The sequence below is a fragment of the Theobroma cacao genome, chromosome 9 (assembly GCF_000208745.1).
Source record: "Theobroma cacao cultivar B97-61/B2 chromosome 9, Criollo_cocoa_genome_V2, whole genome shotgun sequence".
In the NCBI taxonomy this organism is placed as follows: Eukaryota; Viridiplantae; Streptophyta; class Magnoliopsida; order Malvales; family Malvaceae; genus Theobroma; species Theobroma cacao.
In genome coordinates this window covers 7,131,376-7,156,096 of record NC_030858.1, presented here as the reverse complement: position 1 = coordinate 7,156,096, position 24,721 = coordinate 7,131,376, and the positions used below count along the sequence as shown (strand labels likewise).

The window sequence follows — 24,721 nt, the reverse complement described above, 5'->3', positions numbered from 1 at the left end:
TTTTATTGAAAACATAATTTATAATAATTCCTCCACGCTGTGATCATTTTAATTTCTCCACGTTTTCTATTTAAAAATTAAACTTTTATTATATAGGCTAAAAAGAACCCCGAGAGCCTAACATTATTATTTCATTAAAAATTGACTACCAATTATTATATGTGAAAGGATGAAATAAATAAATAAATTAGTTGGTGAGAAAGTTTACCTTCGAATTTCTAACAAGGCGTAGGCGCGTTCGTCATTAAATGATGTCTAAAATCAAAAACCAATAGAGAAATTATTACACAATACTACTCTCTCGCTCGTTTGTTTTCTTTCTCATTCGATGCAGAAGTATGGATTGTACTACGAGCTTGCGAAACCTTAAAGCAAATCCGCCACTTTCTAATAAATATTTTAGTTTCAGCTACTTTAACATGAAAGGCAGTGTTTGACTCGTTTTGTGAATGGATATAAAAAGGACGACTTGCTCACTTACATAAAAAAATAATATATATTACATATATCATTATTACCTTGTCGTAATACAGCTGGTGTGATTAAAGAAAACTTATGTAATAATTTTTTCACTTACACAGTTACATCATAATTGTTTAAAGAAGTATTAATTTATTTAATGGGCTTTTAGTATTTAGCTAAAATTTTCATGAGAACTCTTTTTTTTTTTTTTGGGGTGGGGGTTAAATTAGGGGAAAAAAGGAAAAATAGATGCTATGGTGTCGTGTGGGAGCCCACATCAAATTTATGAAGAGGAGCGTTTCTGCTTTTTATTTAAATAATAAAAAGAAAAAAAAATAAAGGACAGAAAACCCCACTTTTTTTTTATTGTCCAGATAAATACAAAAACTCATCTGATTAGAACCGTTTAAAATGTCTTGCGTCACAGTGAATTGACGTGCGGTTGTTTTTGTCAAACGAGAAAAATGATGTGATTTAGAGAGAGAGAGAGAAAGAGATAAAGATCAGACAAAATCTCTCTTCCCGCGGTATAAATGGCGATAAATTGAATAAAACGATATTTTTAGTCTTTCCCTTTCTTTTTTTCCATTCAATTCGTTTGTCACACGTCTAAAGTATTGCTTGGCGAAAGCGCTCTTCAGGGTCCTTAACGCGCTCGAGTATTTAAGGTTTTTCGTACTCGCTTGTCATGTGAGCTGCGTGTCACCATGTAACTTTTTCGGAGTTTGACTAGCAATAAGCATGTATGTCAGCCATAAACAACATTTTTCTTTTTGCTTTGATTAAAATTTTAATAAAAAACATATGATACTGTGTCATTTCAATGGCACATGAAAAAGAGGCTGATCAAAGTTGGCACATGATGGATACTTTTCTTATTCCAAGGGTATGCCTTTTCCTTTTTATTATCTTCCCAAAAGTTTTATCAACCATGTGCATCAAATTGACAAAATAATAATATTTCTCCTTCAACTTCAAATATTCACATTTGATTTAGAATGAAAAGTAGGCTTAATTTGGAGATAATTAAAAAATATACTATTTTAAAAATTTTTTAAATTGATTTAAATTTTTTTCCCCACTCAATGGGTCTAACTACTTTTAAAATTTGAGCTGTAGAGTGGGTGATTAGACTAGGATCATGCTTATCTGTTTAATGTTTAAAACAAACAGACCCTACCTGGATTAAAATATTTTGATAATACTACTAGAGTTTTTGTAAATCTCATGGTTTAAAATGCCACCCTTGAAAAGATTTTCTTATTGAAATATTGGAAGATTTTTCATAAAAGCCTTCTTCTATTAGCAAGACATTTTGGGTCGACTTTTTTCGAGAATATTGGGTTGAACTTTTTTGAGAGGATGACTGTATTTGGGAAACTGTTTGAATTGTTGAAAAAATTGTATGAAGAGATTTTGGTTTATGTAGGACAATTTCTTTTCCTTTGGATGCTTCGAGTGCTGAAATGGCAATTTGTTTTTGAAGGGTTTCTTTCTCTGATTGGGAGGCCAATGCTAGGGCTACCTCTGGTGATTGGGAAAAGGATTCTATCTATTTTTTGATTTGTAAATCCAACTCATTTGGATCTTGAGCATCTTGGTATATGTTTTGGGTTTTGGAAGAACTCTCTAGCTCTTCTTGAGTACATATTTCATATCATAATTTAATTGGTTTTTGGGTGATATTTTTGGGAGAATTGTNTTTTATTTTAGAGTCTTGTCTTTCTCAATATAAATGATTAAAAAATTACTGTAGTCAACATCTAATATTCTTATTTTATTATATTTAAGTTTATAATACTAAATATTAAACTATAATGCATAAAATATAAATAGTTAAATACGATATATTGAATTAATAATTTTTTCTTATACTCAAGATAATTTCCTTTCAATTAAATATAAAATGTGAAGTACATTAAAAACATATACTCAAGATAATTTTTTTATATAATTAGGATTAATAAAAAATAATATATTGGTGAAATTTTAAACAATAACCAATAATGTAACGCTAGAACTTATATTTGAGAATTACATATACAATAATTTTTTAATTTTTAAAATTTAAAATTATTAAAAATAAAATTCACATAATAGAAAAAAAAACCATGACAAGTAGAAGATATAACCTATATAACAAAAATAAAAGAATATGGTTAATGATTCGTAAAAATTTAAAAAAGAAAATCTATAGAAACTTAAAACATATAAGCAAATAGAATAAAATTGAAAAAAAAATAAATATAAATAATAATAATAATAATATATAGAAAAAATTAAATAAAAACTTTACTTCTTTATAATTTTACAATATAAGGACAGAAAAAAGAAGAGGGAAAGTTGGGTGAAGAAACTTAAAAAATTAAAAACAAATTTAAGAACTTGAGTCAAATTAAATGGGACTTGTAAGATCATTTTATTATTTTTTAATTTTATTAATAATTTTTCAAAAAATTATTTTGAAAAATCATTAAAAAATATATAATATATAAAAAAATTCAAAAATCTTGGGGGGTCCATTACAAAGGAACGCTCTGCCCCTGCATGCATATGAGCATGTGGATATGCATGTATTGGACATCTATGAGTGTTTATGAGTATTATGAAAATAAAGAGTGACGGGTAAAACTCCTATAATGTTACGCACATCTATAAATATTAATTAATCAATGAGCTTTGCTTGTAAATTAAAATTAATTCGGTATTTAATTTGGCTTATTGATAGATTTTGTTGGTGCAAATGGCATTTATGGAAGGAATCAACAAAATTTACTTAAAGGCGTAAATTTATAAACAATATCTTTAAAATTTATTTTGCTTCCATAACTTAATATGCAAAAAGAAAATTATACAAATACTTTAAAATATACAATGAAATTGATGTCTAACTTTATCTTGTACTTATGGGATAAATCACTAGACATACTCGAGGGTTGTAAAGTTGTTTGGTTTTAAAGCCTACATTCTGCGCTAAGTAGATTGTAAGAGATTTTGACAAATTTGATAAATGATAAGAACTCAAAATGTTTATGTCTTTTCAAAATTTTAATTTAGTTCATAACACATCTCTTACTCTTATTTTTCTCTTGTTTGTTTTATGTGTCAAAATAATTGCCAAACTTGTAAGTGTCTTTTCTTTAAGGACACAATCCTTTCATTAACACAAAACACATTTTTACATGTGATAAGATATAACATTTGGATAAAAATATTATTTCAATAATTACTTTATGAAAAAATAATCATTTATACCACAAAATATAACCTTTGAATAATAATATGAAAAAAATAACTTTTAATATCACAATTTTTTAATAGTGATGCTTTTCAATTATCTCGTAAATTTTAGATTTAGAGGTGTTTATTTTTTTCGAATATCACTTTTACCAAAAGACATAACTTTTGATATGAAAAACCACCAATAATTTAATAATCACATTATATGATATAACCTTTCAATTAATATATCTTTCCAATAATTATAACTTTTCATATGAAAAGATGTAACTTTTCAGATTTAGTAACTGAATTTTTGCTAGCATGATTAGTATATGAGATGTGATTTTAGTTTAAGATCATTAAATTTTTATTTTTTTTTGTATTGAAAATTCTCACAGGGCCCAGCTATCCTATAATCATTTTATTACTAATCGAAAAAATTAAGCACATTGGAGAAAGGGACATAAACCGAACCTCCAAAGTTACATGAGCGGGAGAGAAGTTTAAAGAAATACCCAAAAAGAAATGTCCCATTTTACATGCATATTTATGAATGCAATCATAAAATTGAGACACCTCCATGTTACAAGATTCTAAATAAAAAACAAAATAGATTAAGTAAGAATAAATTAGGAGTACTACTCCTTTACATTTATTTAAAACGAATATAAAGTAAATTATTTTTGTCAAGTTTAAGAATACCTTTAAGCTGACTTTGGGCTTGTGAAAAGACATGTAGGTTTTGATGCTCGTACCCCTGATTGGAGAGTAAATTTGCAACCTGGTTACCTTCTCTATGAATATGCAATATCCGACAATATATGACACTCAAGCATTTACGAATGGAAGCCAACAAGTATCTAATTTGTGCATAACCTTTATGTCCTCCATGTAACATTTGTATCACTACTTTCGCATCCATCTCTATCCAAAGTTTACGAATATTGTGCCCAATACATAAAAGTAAACTTCTATGTAATGCCATTAACTCTGCTTGTAATGAATTATAAGGTCCAAAATTTTCAGTAAAACAAAAAATCAGAGTACTTGTATGATCCTGAAGAAGTCCACCACCAGCAGCACTTTGAGAATCACGTTTAGAACTACCATCAACATTCAACTTAAACTCACATGTTAATGGTTTTTGCCAATAGAATACTTTTGGTGGATGTGGGGTGTCTTATGGAATAAAAGGCCCCATGCTTTAGCAATCTGTACATCTCCCCTCCATTGCCATTGTTGAAATTGCTCCCCAAGGAATAATTGGTGGATCAACTTTAACACTTTCCACACTATTTTGTTGGGATACATGCCTAGGTTCCTATGCTTTGCATCATTACGTTCAATCCATAGAAACCAAAAATTAAATAAAGGCATTAACGTGCAGATGTGTCCTTTTTTAGTGTAGTCACTAGAGTACAACCATGCCCAAATAATCTGATTAACATTTTGTGGGTGATTAATATAGGTTTGGAAGAATTTTGTAAAATAATTTCAAACTTGTAAAGCTAGAGGACATTCCCACGTGACATAGAAAAGTGACTCCTCGGAGTGACAATGTTGGCATTTAGAAGCAAGGTGGAAGCCTTTGGATTTCAATCTCAATACTAATTTTTTATTGTTATTGTGCCATGTCAATTTAATTTTCATCAAATTCTACTCGATAGCAATTAAATCGCAAACTTAATGTGAAACTTGTTAATTTTCTTATTATTTTTTTCTTTAATAAAGTACAATGTTTACAAAATGAAAATGCACATGTCATTAGTATTGTAGACACTCCATTTGGCTCGAGATGTATATAGATTTTGAAAATATAAAAAAAATATGAAAATTAGGAAAATATATAAAAAGGAGAGATAAATATGAAAAAGATAAAAATGTGTTTGCACAAATTCTAATATTAGATTAAATTGAAAATATGAACAGAGATTAAGTTAAATTGAATTAAAACTCAAGAAATTAAATACAACTCATTGGCTATAAATATAGCCAAGGTCAGAAAACACACAAAAAGAAAAACTAAAAAAAAAAACAATTGGTAAAAGGAGTAAATAGTTTTTGAGGCCTTGGGTTTCGATTCTTTTTAAATTTAAGAGAATCGATTTAGTTTATAAAGGAATTATTTTTATTAGAGGGAGAAATAAGGAAAAGAAAAAGTTGAAAGAGTTTCCCAATTTTTGGAATATGGTTTAGAGAGAGTCTCTCATTTTTGACAATGCACGCTTGGTACCTAGATCTGCATGAATCCATCTAGATAATCTTGACCCATTAGTTTGGTTTTTTATTTTTTGGATTTTTCAACTCAATTAGGTGAGTTTTTTTTTATTTTTATTATTAGATTTTATGATTCTAATTTTATTTTATTTTATTTTATCTTTATTTTATTTATTTGTTGAGACATTTAAAAATTAGAGTTTACAATTAATAGATAGAAATTCTTTCAATGATGAAATTCAAGAAGGTTACTTGAAAATTTTTAAGTGAGAAAATTTGTTTGAATTTTGTCATAAGTCTTGGAGTTTTCAAGGAATATTTTAATATCAAAGAGTTTTTGTTTTTATTTCAATCATAAATGTAAATAAATAAAAAATTTTCAATGATGAAATTTCAAGAAAGTTATGAAATTTTCCTTGAATTCTCTCAAGTGTTGGAGTTTTCCAGGAATATTTCAATATCAACAAATTTTGTTTGTTTTGGGAAAATAAAAATAAAATTTATCATTGAATTTAATAAGGTTAAAAGTACAATAATTAATTAGGTAAATTAAGTGGTCGTTGTGAGGGTGTTAATACCTTCCTCCTTACATGTAACTGTACTTCTAAACTTAAATCTGTTTTGTCGATCAGAATCTTTTTTTAAATGAATCTAAGTAATTTTTAAATGACTTGTAGACCCGAATCTATTTTTAAATGAGTTAAGTTCTTTTTAAATGAATCTAAGTCAAACTTAAGATCTCATTAAGAAAAATTAAGGATGACAATGGGTACCCTATAACAGGATACTCGTAGGTACCCAATCTGGTTATGTAGGGTTAGGACATTCTATAATCGAGTTTGGGATGTGTTCGAGTAGTAATTTCATTACTCGTGGCGAGCTTGGGTATAATCTCTTGAGTACCCGTTACTCGAACCCGATTATATATATTTTTAATTTTATATAATTAAAGACAAACCTATATTGTTAATTAAATTAATTCATGAAAACTATTATTATTAATCAATTTATAATGTCTTTTGATATATATACTCTATATATTATATTAATTTATAAGAAATAAAATTATTATTATTATATATATGTACTTTTAGTATATGTACTTTAAATATAAACATATTTACTTTTTATTTTGCGTTAACGTTACAAAAATTATAACTTATAAACTTATTAATTATTAATTATTAATTATAATATATATCTTTGTTTATATAAATTTATAATATGTATACCTAAAGAGAAGTTGTGAGATTAGAATAATTTTGGAACCTAACTATTTTTTTAATTTAATTTAATTAAGAACAAACCTATATAGTTAATTAAAATTGTAATGTTATTGCCTTGGTGTAAACTTGTAATGTTGTTTAAGTTGTTGTTTGAATATTTATTTTTAGTTATTTAAGTTAATATTTATTTTTAATTATTTAAATTTAAATTTTTTTATTTGTGTGCTTTCATAAATTTAATTATTAACGAATTATATGGAATATCGATGAGAAATATTATTGTACATTGATAAGGATACAAATGTCAGGTTCTCATAATTGAGTACCCATGAAAAGTATTTTAATAATTTTTTTACATAATTGGGTTTTTAAATAAGTTTAAATGATTATCAGGTAGTGGATATGTATTAGAATTTGGTTTAAGGTTGTAAATTTCAAAAATATTCGAGTAATTGTAAGGTTTAGATATCTTATTTATTAATCAAGTTTGGGTTTAAGTATCTCAAAATTAACGGGTTCTTTACCTATTGACATTCTTAAAAAAAATAAATTTACCTAAATGGTTAATCACACCTGAGTCCTCGTAAGTCGAACTCTTGAGTTTTATAACTCATTATGTTATCACAAATATATTATTTGAAGATTTCAATGTCACATGGTTAAGCTTTCTTCTGTATAAGAAAAGGGAAAAGATGTCTTAACAACTCCAACTCACCTAAATTTATAAAACACGAATGTCATGATTAGACAATTCATTACTATAAGTTGGATGAGGACTGAATTTTAAATATATATATATATATTGAATTGATTTAAAATTGATTGCCTCCTTTCTTTTTTTTTTTTAAGTATAACTCTGCATATTGTACACAAGTTGCAAAAGCATTACTATTATAAAGTAGGTGCTTTTATTTATTTTCGATTAATTAACCTTAAACTTATAGAATTTAATGTTGGTTTTTCACTTGATTCAAATAGATTATTACAAAGAAATAGTAATACTGCCATTCTTGTCCTTAGCAAAGGAAACTGTACTACACTACTACTGCTACTACTATTTTTACTCTTTTCTTAGACAACTTTTGCCAGTAAATTGTGATTTCTGCATGCCATGCGCTCCTCCAGTCCTCCATTAAAATAAATTAATAAAATAAAAGAAGAAAGAAGCAATGCTGCATGGTTCTGTTATAAACGCGCAGATGATTAGCGTGCAAAACAATCTCCAATAGAGATGAGACACGTGTGAAGAAAGGGGGTTTCACTGAGCACGTGAGCATGTTTACATTGTGCGCGGCACACATTGAGTTAACCTGTCTCCCTCCAGAAATAAACGACAGGTCCACGTTCTTGGTTGTTGTCCAACCTTATCTTTTTCAGCGCGTGCCTACACGCAAGTGAGGACGTGTTTCTAAAGAAAAGAAAGAAAAGAAAAACGCTCTACAAAAGTTGTGCTCCTGGCCCTGGCAAGGAAATTTGTTTTTGAATTAAATTTTAGGCATGGAGACAATTGAAGTACAAGTGTCTGATTATAGTAACCTCTTAACAACAAAACAGAATACTTAAATGCTTTTTTTTTAAATTAAAAATTGTCTACTATCATACCTTGCTACTATATACCTAAATAATTATATAAGTGTAAACTTGGGTAAATTACATACAACCAAAATTCAGGATGTAAATAATGATTACTTTTAGGAAATTCTTTTTTAAAATCATTAACTTAAATGCTTATTCATGTTTAAATTAAGTATTTAATAGAAATTTTATCACTTTACATTAAAATTTAAATTGAAATTTCTTAAATCAAAATTTAACTTTAATAGACACACTCAAATGGAAACATAAATTACCCTCAGCCAAATACAGCTCAATATGATGTGTTAAGCTTATCAACAAATACAGCTCAGTATGATGGTTTTGATATCATTAATGCAAATTGGAAGAAATTTTATCTTTCTAAAGCTAAACATGGTAGTGTAATTGTACATGGTATGTATTAAAATATTCTGTTTTTGCCAGATTTGTTTTTGAATACTTAAAGAAAAAAATTAAAAGAAAATGAGGCACCAACTCTTTTTTAAGGAAGTCAGGTGGAAAATTTGTGATTTGAGTAAGTAACTAAATTTTTTACTAAACTTTCCTTATAAAAGAAAGCAAATTTTGACTAGACAATTGAAAATTTTATATAAGGCAAGAAAGCCTAAGCTTACCCTGTAGACAGATAAATAGAGTAATTACTCACTAGGGAAGACAGCAAATCCAGCCGGATACAAGGCCAAGTCCAGCGTATTAATAACGCTTATAAGTAGTAGCACTTATAGTGATCTTATCACTTTATAAGACCGACCACTTATCAGATGAGTTGTAATTCTCACATCAATTTCATCTCATCTCGTCTCGCACATCACGGTTTTTAATTTGTCTGATACTGGCAAATTTCTTTTGTTTGTTTGTTTGTTTTTTTTCTCTCTCATCTTCAAATCCCTAACCCTTTTCTCCTCTCTATAAATACTTCATCAGAAAGAGCAATAAGCAGAAGAGAGAGACAGACGAAACAAAGAACACCAAAAAAAAAAAAAGTTAGGGGGAAAAAAAAAAAAAACTAAAGAGAAAGCAGTGAAACGACCTGTCGTTCTCTTCGCTTTCTCCAAAAATTCTCCCGATCTGTGCAACCAGTCTGGTAATTTCTGTTCTCATTTCTATTTTTTTAATAAATTTTTTTGTATAATTATTTTGAGTTGTTGAATATTTTCAGCGGAGACTGTAATTTCTTTAGGGTTTTTTGGTTAGTTTTTGAAGTATAATTGATCTGTGAGAAACACAGATCTCTTTGCTTTTTCTTTTCGTTGATTTCTTGTTGCAGAATTACTATCATGTCCTCGCTTAGCAGAGAACTCGTGTTTCTTATACTTCAATTCCTTGATGAAGAGAAATTTAAAGACACTGTTCACAAGTATGCTTTAATCTTTGCTCTCTGTTTACTTTTTTTTTAATAAAAGTTTATATATGAATTTGTTGATGTTTTCTTTTTGTTTTGTTTTGGTTTTTGTGGGGCTCTATCTATTGATGAATGAATTTAAATTTAATAGATTGGAGCAAGAGTCAGGGTTTTTCTTCAATTTGAGATATTTTGAGGAAATGGTGACAAATGGGGAATGGGATGAGGTAGAGAAGTATCTTTCAGGTTTTACCAAGGTTGATGATAACAGATATTCCATGAAGATTTTTTTCGAGATTCGAAAACAGAAGTACCTTGAAGCTCTTGATAAGTAAGTTTTTTGTCTTTTAAAAGTTCGTTATGTTCGTTGTGTCTGTTATGTTCATTATATTCCTTGTGTTCCTTATATTCATTATGGTCCTTGTGTTCGTTATGTTCGTTGTGTTCGTTATGTTCGTTATGTTAGGTGCATCTTCTATGTTGTTTTTGTTTTTTAAAAGTTCGTTATGTTCGGTGCATCTTCTAAGTGTGTTTTGTCATTAATTGGTTCGCCTTCACATGAGTTTTTTTTTTTTTATCATACTCATGAGTTAATTTAGTTACCAAAAAAGGGAAATGATTATATGCTCATCTGATTTTTACTGAAATAAATGCAGGCGGGATCGCGCTAAAGCCGTTGATATTTTAGTTAAGGACCTGAAAGTTTTTTCGGCATTTAATGAGGAACTTTTTAAGGAAATTACCCATCTCTTGACATTGGACAACTTTAGGTATGAATGAGATATTGGTGCTTGGTTTATGATCTTTATGTGGCAGAATTTTACCTTTTGCATGTCCATATTTCATTAATTCATGGGTTCTTATGGCTTATGACAATATGCAGAGAGAATGAACAGCTATCGAAGTATGGAGATACCAAATCTGCTAGGAGTATAATGCTTGCTGAATTAAAGAAGTTGATAGAGGCGAACCCCCTTTTCCGCGATAAGCTTCAGTTTCCTACCTTGAAGAATTCAAGACTGCGTACGCTAATAAATCAAAGGTCTCAGATTCTTGGATCTAGATTCTATACTTGAGCTATTCCTATCCTTTGTGAGCTTTCTGATAGTTATTGTTATTGGCACTATAATGCAGTTTAAATTGGCAGCACCAGCTTTGTAAGAATCCAAGGCCTAATCCAGACATAAAAACCCTATTTGTGGACCATAGTTGTGGACAACCAAATGGTGCACGAGCTCCATCCCCTGTCACTAATCCTTTAATGAGTGCTGTTCCAAAGGCAGGGGGTTTTCCTCCACTGGGCGCTCATGGTGTAAGTAGAAGTCATTAGTAATCAAGCTGTTTCTGGAGTGTGTATTTCTTTTGACTTCATATACATATATATTTTTACAGCCCTTTCAGCCCACACCTGCTGCTCTTCCAACCTCTCTGGCTGGATGGATGGCTAACCCAACTCCTGTGCCTCACCCTGCGGCTTCTGCAGGGCCAATAGGATTGACTGCACCTAACAATGCAGGTAATTATTTATAGGATCTTTTCTTTGTGTTCAAAGTGCTTTTGCTTTACTAAGTTCCACATTTATCATGGGGGTATGCATGGGCATGCTATGAAGCTATAGTTGTATGTTACAATTACTTATATTGCCTCAGACAAGATACATGATGCATGAAACCTGTTAGGAAAAGGTATATTTGTTGCTGATATATATTTAAGATGTAAGATGAAGAAATTGTGAATTCACCAAAGGATGAAGATTTTACGATTTCAGTCAGGTTGTTTTACTAGTGAACTGCATACCATGATGGACTATTATTTTATCTTCTGTATTTGTTTCTCATGGTAGCTGCAATCTTAAAACGCCCTAGAACTCCTCCAACCAATAACCCAGCTATGGATTATCAGTCAGCAGACTCTGAACATGTTTTGAAGAGATCAAGGCCCTTTGGAATGCCAGATGAGGTATCAGTTGCCAGTAATATCTTCTCTTGTTTGTATTTAGATTTACCTCATGAACTGCTTTGTAACATATGCATATCTATTTTAATATGGATTAATGTAGTATGGCTTTGAGATGATGTGATGCATATTTATTGAGGTTTAGAGGATATTAAGTAATTCATGTGATAAATGTGATTTAGATAAAAAATTTTCAAAAATTTGTTTGTATTATGACTTTTTTTTTCTAATGACAATTAATTAAAGTTTTGCTGGTTGCCCCTTGTCACCTTAAAGATAGGTAATCAAGGAAATGTAATAGAGCGTGGTTGATGAGGCAGAATGAGATTTTATTTGCTTTTCTTGGTTTTTGAGTGCATTCTTGGTTGGTTTTGGCTTCCTCCCTTTTAAACCTCGTCTTTGGTTTCTCTTTATTATTTGAAAGAAAAAAAATTGGTAATGTACAGCTTATATAGTTATGACAACTTTGTGAGTTTTAGTTGTCTTGTTTTATCACCTTAAGGGTTTTTCTGCTACTAGTCTCTTAAATGGGAAGCATGAGTTCTGCTTTATCATGTAGCATAGCATCATCCTTCCAATTGGAACAATATTTTTAAATGACAGGTACCTAATCAGCTGATACTCCACCAGGTCAATAATCTGCCAGTAAATATTTTGCCTGTTCCATATGCTGGCCAGAGCCATGGTCAGAGTTCTTATTCTCCTGATGACTTGCCCAAGACTGTTGTTATGACCCTAAGTCAGGGCTCTGCTGTCAAGAGCATGGATTTCCATCCAAAGACACAAATTCTACTTCTTGGTGAGCCCTCACACTGGCACAAAGAACAAAAATTTTTGTGCCTGCTCAGAATCCATCTTTTTGTAAATTGATTCGGTTTTCACATTCTGGTATTAGCTTCCCCTACCTCCTGTTGTGATCTAATTGTGTTTTATCCATATTTGGTTTTATAATTTCAGTGGGAACAAACACCGGTGATATCATGGTGTGGGAAGTAGGTAGTGGTGAAAGGATAGCTCATAAAACTTTTAAGGTCTGGGACCTTTCAGCATGTTCAATGCCTCTGCAGGTTTAGCTTTCTTTCACCTCTAGTGAGATTTATTGAGCATGAAGTAGGTACTAAATGCTGCTTAAAATTGAATTAATGTTAACCTTCTGATTCTCATTCAGGCATCTCTGGCTAATGATTATACAGTATCGATCAACCGTGTTATGTGGAGCCCTGATGGAAATCTTTTTGGTAATGCTCTGAGCTTTAGCAATTGGATTTTTGATAGCCTTCTGCTGTGCATAGGAAGTAAATTCTTATAAATTAAACACTAGATTTGATATTTTCTCCCTATTTCAGGTGTTGCATACTCCAAGCATATCGTGCACGTATACTCCTACCATGGTGGTGATGATCTACGTAACCGCCTAGAGGTGTGTGTGATTAGTCAAGTCCATTAGATCCAACAAGTTTTAAGCTGATTTTCTGCCTTTCTTTCTCCTAAATATATTCACTTGGTACTTTTTTTTTTTTAGATTGAGGCTCATGTCGGGAGTGTTAATGATCTTGCGTTCTCTTACCCAAACAAACAATTGTGCATTGTCACTTGTGGCGAGGACAGGATTATTAAGGTTGCTTGTCTTCTTTTTTTTTTTTCTTAGTGCATCTGTTCGATACTGCTCTTAACAGTCTCAAATTTTGTAGGTTTGGGATGCAGTTAGTGGGGCTAAACAGCATATTTTTGAGGGTCATGAAGCACCTGTCTATTCTATATGCCCTCATCACAAGGAAAATATTCAGGTAACAGACAATAGCATGCAGATTCATGCTCATTTGTTTCTCTGTTTAGATTTCTCCATTTCAACAGTGAGTAAAAGACAGTCATATTAGTTATTTTTCCTTTAGTTTATAAAATGAGCTAATATTGCGGTTAGGAAACTAGGTTCAAAAGTTCCGACCAGTCTATTTAGACAATTCTTAACAGATGGAATGTATAGCATTAAATAATTATTCATGTAACGTCAAACTGAGGCCATGGACATTTAATTTATATTTATTCCAAATAAGCTGTCTGCTTATTGCTTTTTCATGGTGATTAATATCTTATTGCTTGTTTTGAAGTGGATTGTCATACAGTGTTCCTGGATCTCTTTTGTGCTGCAAACTTTCTTGTTTGACTACTAGCATAAAAACTTTGTGACTTTGTAAATTCAGCTAGTTTCACCTCCAATGACCACCTCTTTCTACTTCCTATTTAAATAAATGTAGCAGGGTTAAAAAATATTTTAAGTATAAATCTTCTGTGAGATCAACACATGATATAGTAAAAGATTTAAAATTTGGGATATTGAGCTTGTCATAGAACAATCTGTTTTGAGTTTTTAATGCATTCTTCCTCTCAACCATAGAGTCCACAACTCCGTTCTGGAATCTCTCCCATTCCTTAAGAAGTTCTTTACCTTTTCTTTTGGTGGTGTTATTTTTTGAAGTATACATTTTAACCATTGTTATCCCTTGAGTCTCATGTTTTTATGGCTGTTATGATTAAAGACCTCTATTTTCTGCTGTCTTATTCTCTTTTTTCAGTTCATTTTCTCAACAGCAACTGATGGGAAAATAAAGGCATGGTTGTATGATAATGTGGGCTCAAGAGTTGACTATAATGCGCCAGGCCAGTCATCCACGACAATGGCATACAGTGCTGATGGAACAAGGTTCATATATCTTATTTGCACTCTGTGATTCTGATCTTTCTTCTTCTATTGACTGGAGGTTGTTCTTTTGCTTTCTTTCTATTTTTTAACAGTAATACTTATCTTTGGCTTTATTGGCCATTTATAGGTTGTTCTCATGTGGGACAAACAAAGATGGGGAATCGTACTTAGTGGAATGGAATGAAAGTGAAGGAGCTGTAAAGCGGACATATTGTGGTCTTGGGAAGCGATCTGCAGGAGTTGTTCAATTCGATACCACAAAGAGTCGTTTCTTGGCTGCTGGTGATGAGTTCTCAGTCAAATTTTGGGACATGGACAATGTAAATCTATTAACAAGTACTCCAGCAGATGGTGGATTACCGGTAATTATAGCATATGCATTACTCCATGTTAGGCAATCTAATGCTTACTTGTACTTACTAATTGCATTTTTACAACAAATGCAGCATGCGCCTTGCATCAGATTTAACAAGGAAGGAACACTGTTAGCTGTTTCGACTGAAGACAATGGGGTTAAAATTCTAGCAAATTCAGATGGGATTAGGTTTCTACGGACGGTGGAGAATCGTTCATTTGATGCTTCAAGAGTTGCTCCTGCTGCTATGGTAAAAGTAAAGCCTTTTGTATATATACATACGTATTTTCATTATGCATGTAAATGTTTTATGAGAATATGCTTTTCAAGTGTATGGTTCATGTAACAGGCTCCAAATATGGGTGCATTTGGCTCTAACAATGTAACTATTGGAACAACCATCGGTGATCGGGCTGCACCAGTAGCTGCTATGGTTGGAATGGTGAGTTATCTCTAATCATCATAATCTAGATGCTTTTGCCAGAATTTTACATAAATGTACTAATCTTGTGAATGTTAATTTTTTATGAGTTTTCATTTATGCATGAAAGAACTTATGATCTATTATGATCTAACCTTTTCCTTTTCAGTCTCTGCAGAGCAGCGATGGTCGAAGTTTGGCTGATGTAAAGCCCCGAATTGCAGATGAGTCTGTTGAAAAATCTAGGATCTGGAAACTTACAGAAATTAATGAACCAACACAGTGCCGCTCCTTGAGGCTTTCTGATAATTTGACGGCAATGAGGGTAAGTCTCAGTTTCTACTTCGTGTAACTTTATATAACTTAGTAATAATTGTGCCCGTATACCATTTTTTGTGGTCCTTCTAAAATCATCTGCTCATGAATAATTGACCAAGATGTTACCTCTCTACTCTGTTGTAGACAGCTCTTTTATTTTTTAGGTTATATTAACAATTAGGGACCAAAATTATCATCAGAAATGTTATCATTTTGCATTATTTGGGGCTTTGATTTTATTCTATGACCAGAGTATGATAATCAGCACAAAGAAATACTATATTTCATATGATAATTTTCAGTGACTTGATAAATGTGATGTGTAAAATACCTGAGAGATTATTTTAGTTTATAACAATTTCTCATTCAGTACACACACACACACACACACACACAATTGTCGTTCAGATTATAGAATACCTTAAGGACAGTCATTTATTTTTTGTGTTTGATGTAGGTGTCTAGACTAATATATACAAATTCTGGACTTGCCATATTGGCATTATCATCTAATGCTGTACACAAGCTCTGGAAATGGCAGAGGAATGATCGAAACTTAACGGGGAAGGTATGGAAATTTCTTTAAATCTCTTTTCTAGGTCTATACTTAGTATCCTAATGTCTTTGGTTTCATATTTATTTTCATAATGTTATTATAAGCTAGGTATTAACAATGATCTTTTCTGTTGTAGGCCACAACTAGTGTAGCACCACAATTATGGCAGCCTTCAAGTGGAATATTAATGACTAATGATATAACTGATACAAACCCTGAAGATGCCGTTCCATGCTTTGCGCTTTCAAAGAATGATTCTTACGTCATGTCAGCTTCCGGGGGTAAAATCTCACTATTCAATATGATGACATTTAAGGTAGGTCCTTTCTCCATTTATTTCTTTCTTTGCACGTGACTACATTTTCAGGGAAGCTCTAGATTTCAGGTCAATAGGCCTTACATAAAAGGATAAAGTTTTAAAGTGTAATTTATGAAGTTTAAAGACTTTTGATTAAATTCTGAGGCTATTAGTTGGGTCTTTAGGTGGAAAGTGACTGATAATAAGGTTACTTTTTTGGGGGGATTTTCATTTTGCAGGAGTTAATTTCATTTATTTTGTTTCTTTGTGCTTTCTTAATATGCAGACAATGACAACATTTATGCCCCCACCACCAGCAGCTACCTTTCTTGCATTTCATCCTCAGGACAATAATATCATTGCCATAGGCATGGATGATTCATCAATCCAAATTTACAACGTTCGGGTGGATGAGGTCCTTTCAATTGACTTAAAACTTTGATAGCTGTTGATAAATAAGTGGAAATTGTTTGATTAACTGTGTGCTCTATTTTCACAGGTAAAAACAAAGTTAAAGGGTCATCAGAAAAGAATAACAGGTCTTGCCTTCTCTCATACTCTGAATGTGCTTGTATCTTCAGGAGCTGATAGTCAGGTAAGAAATATCGGTGTTTGTCCCATGCACGTTTTGTAATGCTAAAGCAGTTCAACAACCCACTATGAGAAAGCAAAAATAACTTATAGTCTGAGATGGGAACTCGATATGTTTAAAGCTCAAGTTTCAAGTAATTGGCTGATTTTGAATTAACTTTGTTAGGTATCTTAGGAAAAAGCTTGTCTAGGGAATGATTCTCCAGAATTCATGATTTCTGATAACAGATTTATTTATTGTGCTTTTTATTGGGTCTTTCTCACATGTTTTGTTGTTTGGTTATTCTATTCAAAATTATATAGAATTTCATTAGAGTTTTTTTCATGTCTTATAAAATGATTCAATATTTCTCGTTATGGAATTAACTCTCCATTAATGTAATTGCTTCTATTTCCACATCTTTTTTTTCCCTGCAGCTGTGTGTCTGGAGCACAGATGGCTGGGAGAAGCAAGCTAGTAAGTACTTGCAAATTCCAAATGGGCGAGCAGCATCTCCTCATGCAGATACTCGTGTTCAATTTCACCTAGATCAGATACATTTGCTGGCAGTTCATGAAACACAGATCGCTATATATGAAGCTCCAAACCTAGAATGCCTAAAGCAGGTGTGTGAGCTCATTTTCTGTAATATAATTTTTTTTACTTATAAAATCTATGTTGAAATCAAGTGCACTTCGGAGCACATAGTAAAAAGTGTGGCAGCAATGCCAAATTTGACTTTCTAGAAATTGCAGTGTTGGCTGTATGGTTTGCTAGTTAACAATAGTACCTAGGTCATTTGGATTTAGGTTTATTAATATTAGTTTTGGAATTATTTTCTCAAATAGTTTGTCCCGCGAGAAGCAAGTGGCCCCATCACACATGCAACATATTCCTGTGATAGCCAATCAATATATGTGAGCTTTGAAGATGGAAGTGTGGGTGTTCTTACTGCTTCAACGCTGAGATTGAGATGTCGGATAGGCCCTGCTGCATATTTACCTCCCAATCCAAGGTGCCTTTTCCTTTACTATGTACTTTATTACAAATTGATTTAATTGTTAAAATCAGGTATTGAATCAAGGCAATATGTATGACGTATCTAAATCTAACAATGCACCTTGAACAGCTTGAGAGTTTATCCTCTCGTCATTGCGGCACATCCATCCGACCCAAATCAATTTGCTTTGGGCCTAACAGATGGTGGAGTCCACATACTTGAGCCATTGGAGTCTGAAGGAAAATGGGGCACCTCTCCACCAGTTGAAAATGGTGCTGGGCCGAGTAATGCTTCTGGTGCAAATGGTTCAGAACCACCCCAGCGGTGACTAGGCTTTTAGAGAGGATATCGAGTATTTCTCCCTGGGAAACTGCACAATTATAATAGGTTCACATAAAACGGCATGACATCCGCTTTGCAGCCAAGGCTTAGTGTTCATTGGTTACATTTTTATAGGATTGGTGTAAATTTAGGAGTTGGTACATCAGAGGTGGTCTGACTGTAGACTTGAAAAAACACATAAAAGGAAATCAGGGACAAATTATGTGTTGGTTAAGCTAGGAGCCCTGGCTGTTTTCTCATTGTTATTCAGCTTTTCAGAAACTTTTAATTAGTTAATATCACCATTTTTTAAGTCGAGCACAATTTTTGGTTTTTTTTTTTGTTCTTGCTTACTTTGGGGGTTTAAAAAGTTATTATACTTTCTAAGACTATCAGACCCCTAATAATTTCAGTGGGATGTTATCATGGTAATAATCAGCGCATATTTTCGCCAGGTGGCGTGGACTGTGGAGGTCTCTCCCTCGTCTTGGGGGAGTCTATTATTTCAAGGGAATGGGTTTAGAGTAGACTTTACGGAGATTGCCCGCCCTACTCCTGAGCAGGGTTGATTTTGAGGGACAGAAGACAGCACAACAATTTATCGTTTCTCTGTGGTCTTGCATCCATGTCCTTCCCTCTCAGCCATTTTAACCACCGAATCTCAATCATGGGTTCGACAAATAGACTAGATTCTTGCAAAGTGGAGGAATCCAGATGGGTTGCTACATCTTTAACTGAACTTGAAAATAAGAGGCTTGAGCTCGGCTCGTGTGAGTTCGATAGCAAATTTAAAGTTTAAATAAGCTTGAAAGTGAAAAACCTACTTGCTTTATATATTGGATATGCACCAGTATGTAAGTTTACTTTACCAAACGTTTGTACAATGAGTATTGTTCGATGCCAGCCTCAAGCCTGGGAGAAATTCAACGACATTCATTAGGCTTGAACTAGTTCGTTTATAACCAACTTAACCCAAGCTTTATGTTTTTACGAGAACTCATCAATCAAGCTGTTTGAACGGTTCATATATAGCTCAAAGACATTTGCCGTCTTATTTATAGCTACTTCTTATCCTTTATTTTTGTCTACAGTACCATTTGTATGGATTCTCAGGTCGTAATTGTTATAATCAAGCTAAAGGATGAACATGATGGCAAACCAGAAACCTCTGTTGATGAACCGAAGAACAGAGAATGAACAAAGACAATAACAAGGTTACAAACTGTAAAACATAATTCATTAAACATCGTCATGGTTAAATATACATTATGCAAGGATTACACTTGTAATGTAGTACAAAACAAGTGTTAATCTTGAGTTTTGGTATTTCATGCAAGCTGACACCACATACATAAGAGGAAGCTTTGATAAAACCAGTACAATGAAGCAAAATACATTGTATTGCTTCCACATGTTGATTCAAAAACAAGCATTAGCTCTCTAACTCTCTACACTCCTCCTTAATGTTTGCACACTGAACATTTAATTTCCTTCTAAGGTATTCAAACCTTCGCTTGGGCAAAATCTTGGTCATTGAATCTGCCAGCTGCTGATCTGAAGAGCAATATTGGACAGAAATATCTCCTCTCTTCTCCGCATCTCTAATGGCATGGTATTTAACATGAATATGGTTGGTCTTGCCATGGAACCAAGGGTTCTTGGTCAGTGCAATTGCTGACTTGTTATCCACAAACAAAGCAGTAGGCTTGCCTTGAGTTAAGTTTAGGTCTGCAAGAACGTTACTAATACAGCATGATTTGATGCCTCTGCTGCTGAGATATACTCTGCCTCAGCAGTGGATTGAGCCACTAGAGTTTTTTTGTGAGAATTCCAGGAGAATGTCCCATTTCCAAGAGAGAAAATATACCCGGATGTGCTTCTAGAATCATCAACATTAATTGTTGTAGATGCCTAATTCTGGTTAACTATTATTTTTAAAGTATTATTTATAGGAAAATTACATCAGGATGTTCTAAACGTAGAAGAGTGCATTCTGAATACGGAAACGCTTGGGGTTCCAAGCATAGAAGTGCCCAAAGGTGTTTCAAGTTGGAAGCCTAGGATGTTCTAAGCGCAGAAGCACCGAAAAGTATTCTAAGCATGGAAGAGCCTAGGGGCGTTCCAAGTGCAGAAGCTCCCAGAGGCGTTCCAAGTGCAAAAGCACTCAAGAGTGTTCCAAGCACAGAAGCTCCTAAAGAGCGTTACAAGCACAGGAACACCTAAGAACAAGCATGAAACAACTACTTGTACGGGAAAGTGAAAGTAACTTAAAACAAGTGGTAGGGTTCTTGAGTTACTTTCACATTTGAAATATTCTAAATAGTTTGATTTGGTAACTCAGATATGAAAATAGTTAAAAGAGCTTTCTCTTAATCTTTTTTTGAAGTACATGTGCTTTACCTATTGGTCTTTCTTTGTTTCTTAAGAACACACGTGACGCACTATCAAGTGCTACTAGTCCATTACTCAAAACTTACGCTCACTATCTAATTACACGGTCATTCTTTTCATATTTCCTAAACCGTTCTTTAACTGCTCTTTCATGACAACTACGTTCTCTCATGATTGAACATGCTCTTCTAACTACTCTTAAGAAAATGCTCCTGTTTAGTATAAATATGAGAGCCTTGAAAGTTGGAAGGCAATCAAAATATCATTAGGCACCCAGCAGAAATTATACTAAAAGTTCTTTTAAGATTCCTCCAACATTCTTTCTATTAGGCCTTTCCCATTCGCCATTATCCGCCACTTCCTCCATCTTTTCTCATCTCTCACCACCTGCCACCTAAAGCACTTAAGTTTCAAGGATTGCTCCAGTCTTCCTTTCTACCTCCTCTAGCGCACCTTGATTCACTCATTGCAACAAGTCCTCTCTCCTTAACAAAAAAACCTTTACACCTGTCCAATCGCTGTCAGAATAACCATGTAGATTGATATCTGGTTTATGAGCAAAGAATAACTCAAAGTCTTAAGTGCCCTTCAAATACTTGAGGGTGCGTTTGGCACCAGCAAGATGCAGGTTGGAAGGCTCTTGCATAAATCTCGACATTAAGACTGACAGAGAACATAATGTCTGGTCGAGATGTGCAGATATAAAGCAAGCAACCAATTATACTTTGATATTCAGAAGGATCTTTGAGCTTATTTCCTTTGCTACTGGAGAACTTCTCATTAACAGGAAAAGGTGTTGGGGAAGGTTTACAATTTTCCAGGTGAAACCTTCTCAAAACTTGACTAATATAACTCTTTCGTAAAAGTCGAATTCCATCACTACCTTAGATTAATTTCCGGCCCCAAGAAGTAATTCATAGGACCAAGATCTGACATTTCAAACTCTTTTTGAGTTTCTCTTTGAACTTCAACACTAAAGTGTCATCATTTCCAGTTAACAACAAATCATCAACATAAATGGAAATGATCAGATGTGATGAACCAGTGCCCCTGTATGCGTATAAAGTTGCTGCAATGCAGCTTCTAGTGAAGTTATCTTCCAACAGAAACTCATCAATTCTGCTAGACCAGGCTTGAGGATCCTGTTTTAACCCATACAGTGCTTTGTGGAGCTTGCATACCTTATTCTGACCAGTCAGTGGTTCAAAGCCGTCTGGCTGCTCTACAAAGATTATTCATTAAGAGAGCCGTTTAGAAAGGTAGATTTAACGTCCAGATGATGGACTTTGCATCCAAATGCTGCAGATAAGGCAATCAACAGGCGTATGGTATCAAATCTGGCCACAGGGGCATATGTCCTGAAGCCCTTGTCCACCAGACGTGCCTTGTGTTTATTCACACTCCCATCAGGGTTAAGTTTCCTCTTAAACACCCACTTAACTCCAATCACATGATGATTGGCAGGTCTGTCAACCAAGCTCCATGTCTGGTTCTTGTTAATCGTTGCCAGTTCTTCACGCATTGCTTCATACCATTCAAGAAAGCCACAAGCCTCAGCAAAAGAACTAGGCTCATCAACAGCTAGCATACTTCTATGATACACATCAGTGATTGATCTTGTGCCTCGAACTGGTACATCATCAATATCATCACCAGTTTCTTCAAGATCATTGCTAAATTCACTTATTCCCAGATCAACATTAACTGTAAATGGAGCTGAGGTACTTTCATTTGCATTGGAAATAGTATTCCTATTCCAGTATGAACGCTCATCGAAAGTAACATTGCTACTGACAGTAATTCTATCAGTTTTTAGGTAAGTAAACATGATAAGCTTTAGATTGATTACTACACCCTGTAAATATACCTCTTATTGCCTTCTGTTGAAAGTTGTCACGTTGAACTTCAGGCACATGTAGATAGCACAGACAACCAAATATTCTGAGATGGTCAACTGATGGCCTATAGCCATACCAAGCTTCAAATGGTGTCTTGTTTGTCAAGGCTCGAGTGGGAAGCAAGTTGAGCAAATATACTGATGTATTATCAACTTCTGCCTAGAATTTCTTGGGTAAATTAGATTGAAACAGCAGACACCTGGACATCCCAAAGATGGTTCTGTTCTTTCTTTCACTCACGCCATTCTGTTGAGGTGTAGTGGGGCAGTTAACTGATGATGGATGCCAGCATTCTTCAAATAATCAGTGAACACATTAGAGGTATATTCACTTCCATTGTCAGACCTTAGATTCTTAATTTTATGCCCTGTTTCAAGATCAACTTTTGCCTTGAATTGCAGGAACAGTTCAAACACTTGAGACTTGGACTTAAGAAAGCATATCCAGCAGAACCTACTCATATCATCAATGAAAATGAAGTAGAACTTGTCACCAGACAAAGATTCAACACTCATGGGGCCTGCAAGGTCTGTATGAATCAATTCTAGCTTGCTTTTGGCTCTGTGCATAGATGCAGATGGAAAAGGCTTCCTGGACATCTTTCCAAGCTGAAAAACACTGCAAACTTGACCTTTATCAGATAATATTGGCAAATTTTTAAGCAAATGAGTGGAACTTACTTGCTTAAGAGAGATATAGTTGCAGCGTTCCAATCTCTTGTGCCAAAGTTCTGTATCAGTTCTAGGAGATTGAGTGGCTTGCATGCAGGTTTCTTTCCAGTTTAGAGAAAAGCTTCTGTTCTTCATTGGAACAGTCATAAGATAGTTTCCATTTGGTTCATATATAGTGCATACGCCAAATCCTTGAAGAGCAGAATATAATAATGCTCCAACATTTGTCCAACACTCGGTAGGTTCTGAGTTAAATAGAGGGAACCGACTTCTGAAATATATCTGGAACCCCGAGAGTGAAATTACTCGACCTGTGCCTTTACCAAACACATCAAGATACATAACATTGCCAACTTTAACCGTCTATTTGTAGCCCTTATCAAGGCTTACAAACACATCCTCTGATGGAGTCATATGGTTCGAACAGCCACTATCAATAAGCCATTCAAGGTTGTCAATGTCATAAAATGAGTCAGTTGAAGCCATAAATAATGTCTCTTCTTCAACTTCAGCATTTTCTGTAGATTGAGTTTTATCAGATGGTGCAAACTTTGTCTACATGACCAACACCATTACATAATTTACACTTTGCATCAGATCTGAACCAGCAGTTTTCTTCCAAGTGATTGCGTTTCCTACAAAAAGAGCAGACTTTAAACTTACCCTTTCTATTAGAAGACTGACCTGCATTAGAGAGCTTTTGTCTTTCTCTCTCAAATTCTTCCTGGCTCCACTCTCTGCACCAGCTTTGCCTTTAAGTTAAGAAACCATGGCAACCTCAGTCCTTGAATTCGATCGAGCAGATCTTCTTTGCTTTGCAGCTTCAAGAGCACCTACTAATTCAGTGACAGTGATGTCAGACACATCCTTGGCTTGTTCCAGAGAAGCAATGGTAGCTTTAAACTTCTCTGGAATGCTGATCAGAATCTTCTCTACAACCCGAACCTCAGGTAGATTTTCACCAAGCATTCTGATTTGATTTACCAGACGCATCACTTGGTTAATGTATTCCTTGACAGTTTGTGTCTCCTTCAGCCTCATGAGAACAAATTCTCTTCTCACGTTAGAGGCCTTCATTTGTCTCGTTCTGTTAGTGCCAAGAAACTCCTCCTGAAGCTTGTTCCAGGCTTGAGTCGCTGTCTCACAGCCCATAATTCGACTGAAGATCGTCTCGGACACATCTCTCTTAATGGCGGGAC

General features: G+C 33.5%; 1 protein-coding gene across 3 annotated transcripts; it reads left to right on the top strand.

Moving 5' to 3' along the window:
* LOC18588797 (topless-related protein 4) lies at positions 9,657–18,886 on the top strand. 3 transcript variants are annotated; one of them, XM_007013444.2, is made up of 26 exons: positions 9,657–9,807; positions 9,991–10,080; positions 10,217–10,396; positions 10,722–10,835; positions 10,949–11,107; positions 11,200–11,377; positions 11,458–11,581; positions 11,909–12,024; positions 12,652–12,820; positions 12,979–13,088; positions 13,190–13,259; positions 13,368–13,441; positions 13,544–13,639; positions 13,713–13,808; positions 14,595–14,722; positions 14,850–15,084; positions 15,169–15,333; positions 15,427–15,519; positions 15,668–15,823; positions 16,274–16,384; positions 16,509–16,688; positions 16,957–17,085; positions 17,170–17,265; positions 17,679–17,867; positions 18,090–18,256; positions 18,371–18,886. In XM_007013444.2, exons 2-26 carry the CDS (start codon positions 10,001–10,003, stop codon positions 18,567–18,569), a joined length of 3,414 nt encoding a protein of 1,137 aa, XP_007013506.2. In that variant the 5' UTR covers positions 9,657–9,807; positions 9,991–10,000; the 3' UTR covers positions 18,570–18,886. The 3 variants fall into 3 exon arrangements, with proteins under 3 accessions (XP_007013506.2, XP_007013507.2, XP_017983262.1); XM_007013445.2 differs by having other exon boundaries at positions 12,625–12,820; positions 15,169–15,327; XM_018127773.1 differs by having other exon boundaries at positions 12,625–12,820.

What these genes read in the sequence shown, in the direction of transcription:
- LOC18588797 (XM_018127773.1), top strand. Translation starts at nt 10,001, where the DNA reads ATGTCCTCGCTTAGCAGAGAACTCGTGTTTCTTATACTTCAATTCCTT. An exon ending in TTTAAAGACACTGTTCACAA is followed by an intron (nt 10,081 to 10,216) that starts GTATGCTTTAAT and finishes TAAATTTAATAG; the next exon opens with ATTGGAGCAAGAGTCAGGGT. An exon ending in TATTTACCTCCCAATCCAAG is followed by an intron (nt 18,257 to 18,370) that starts GTGCCTTTTCCT and finishes CACCTTGAACAG; the next exon opens with CTTGAGAGTTTATCCTCTCG.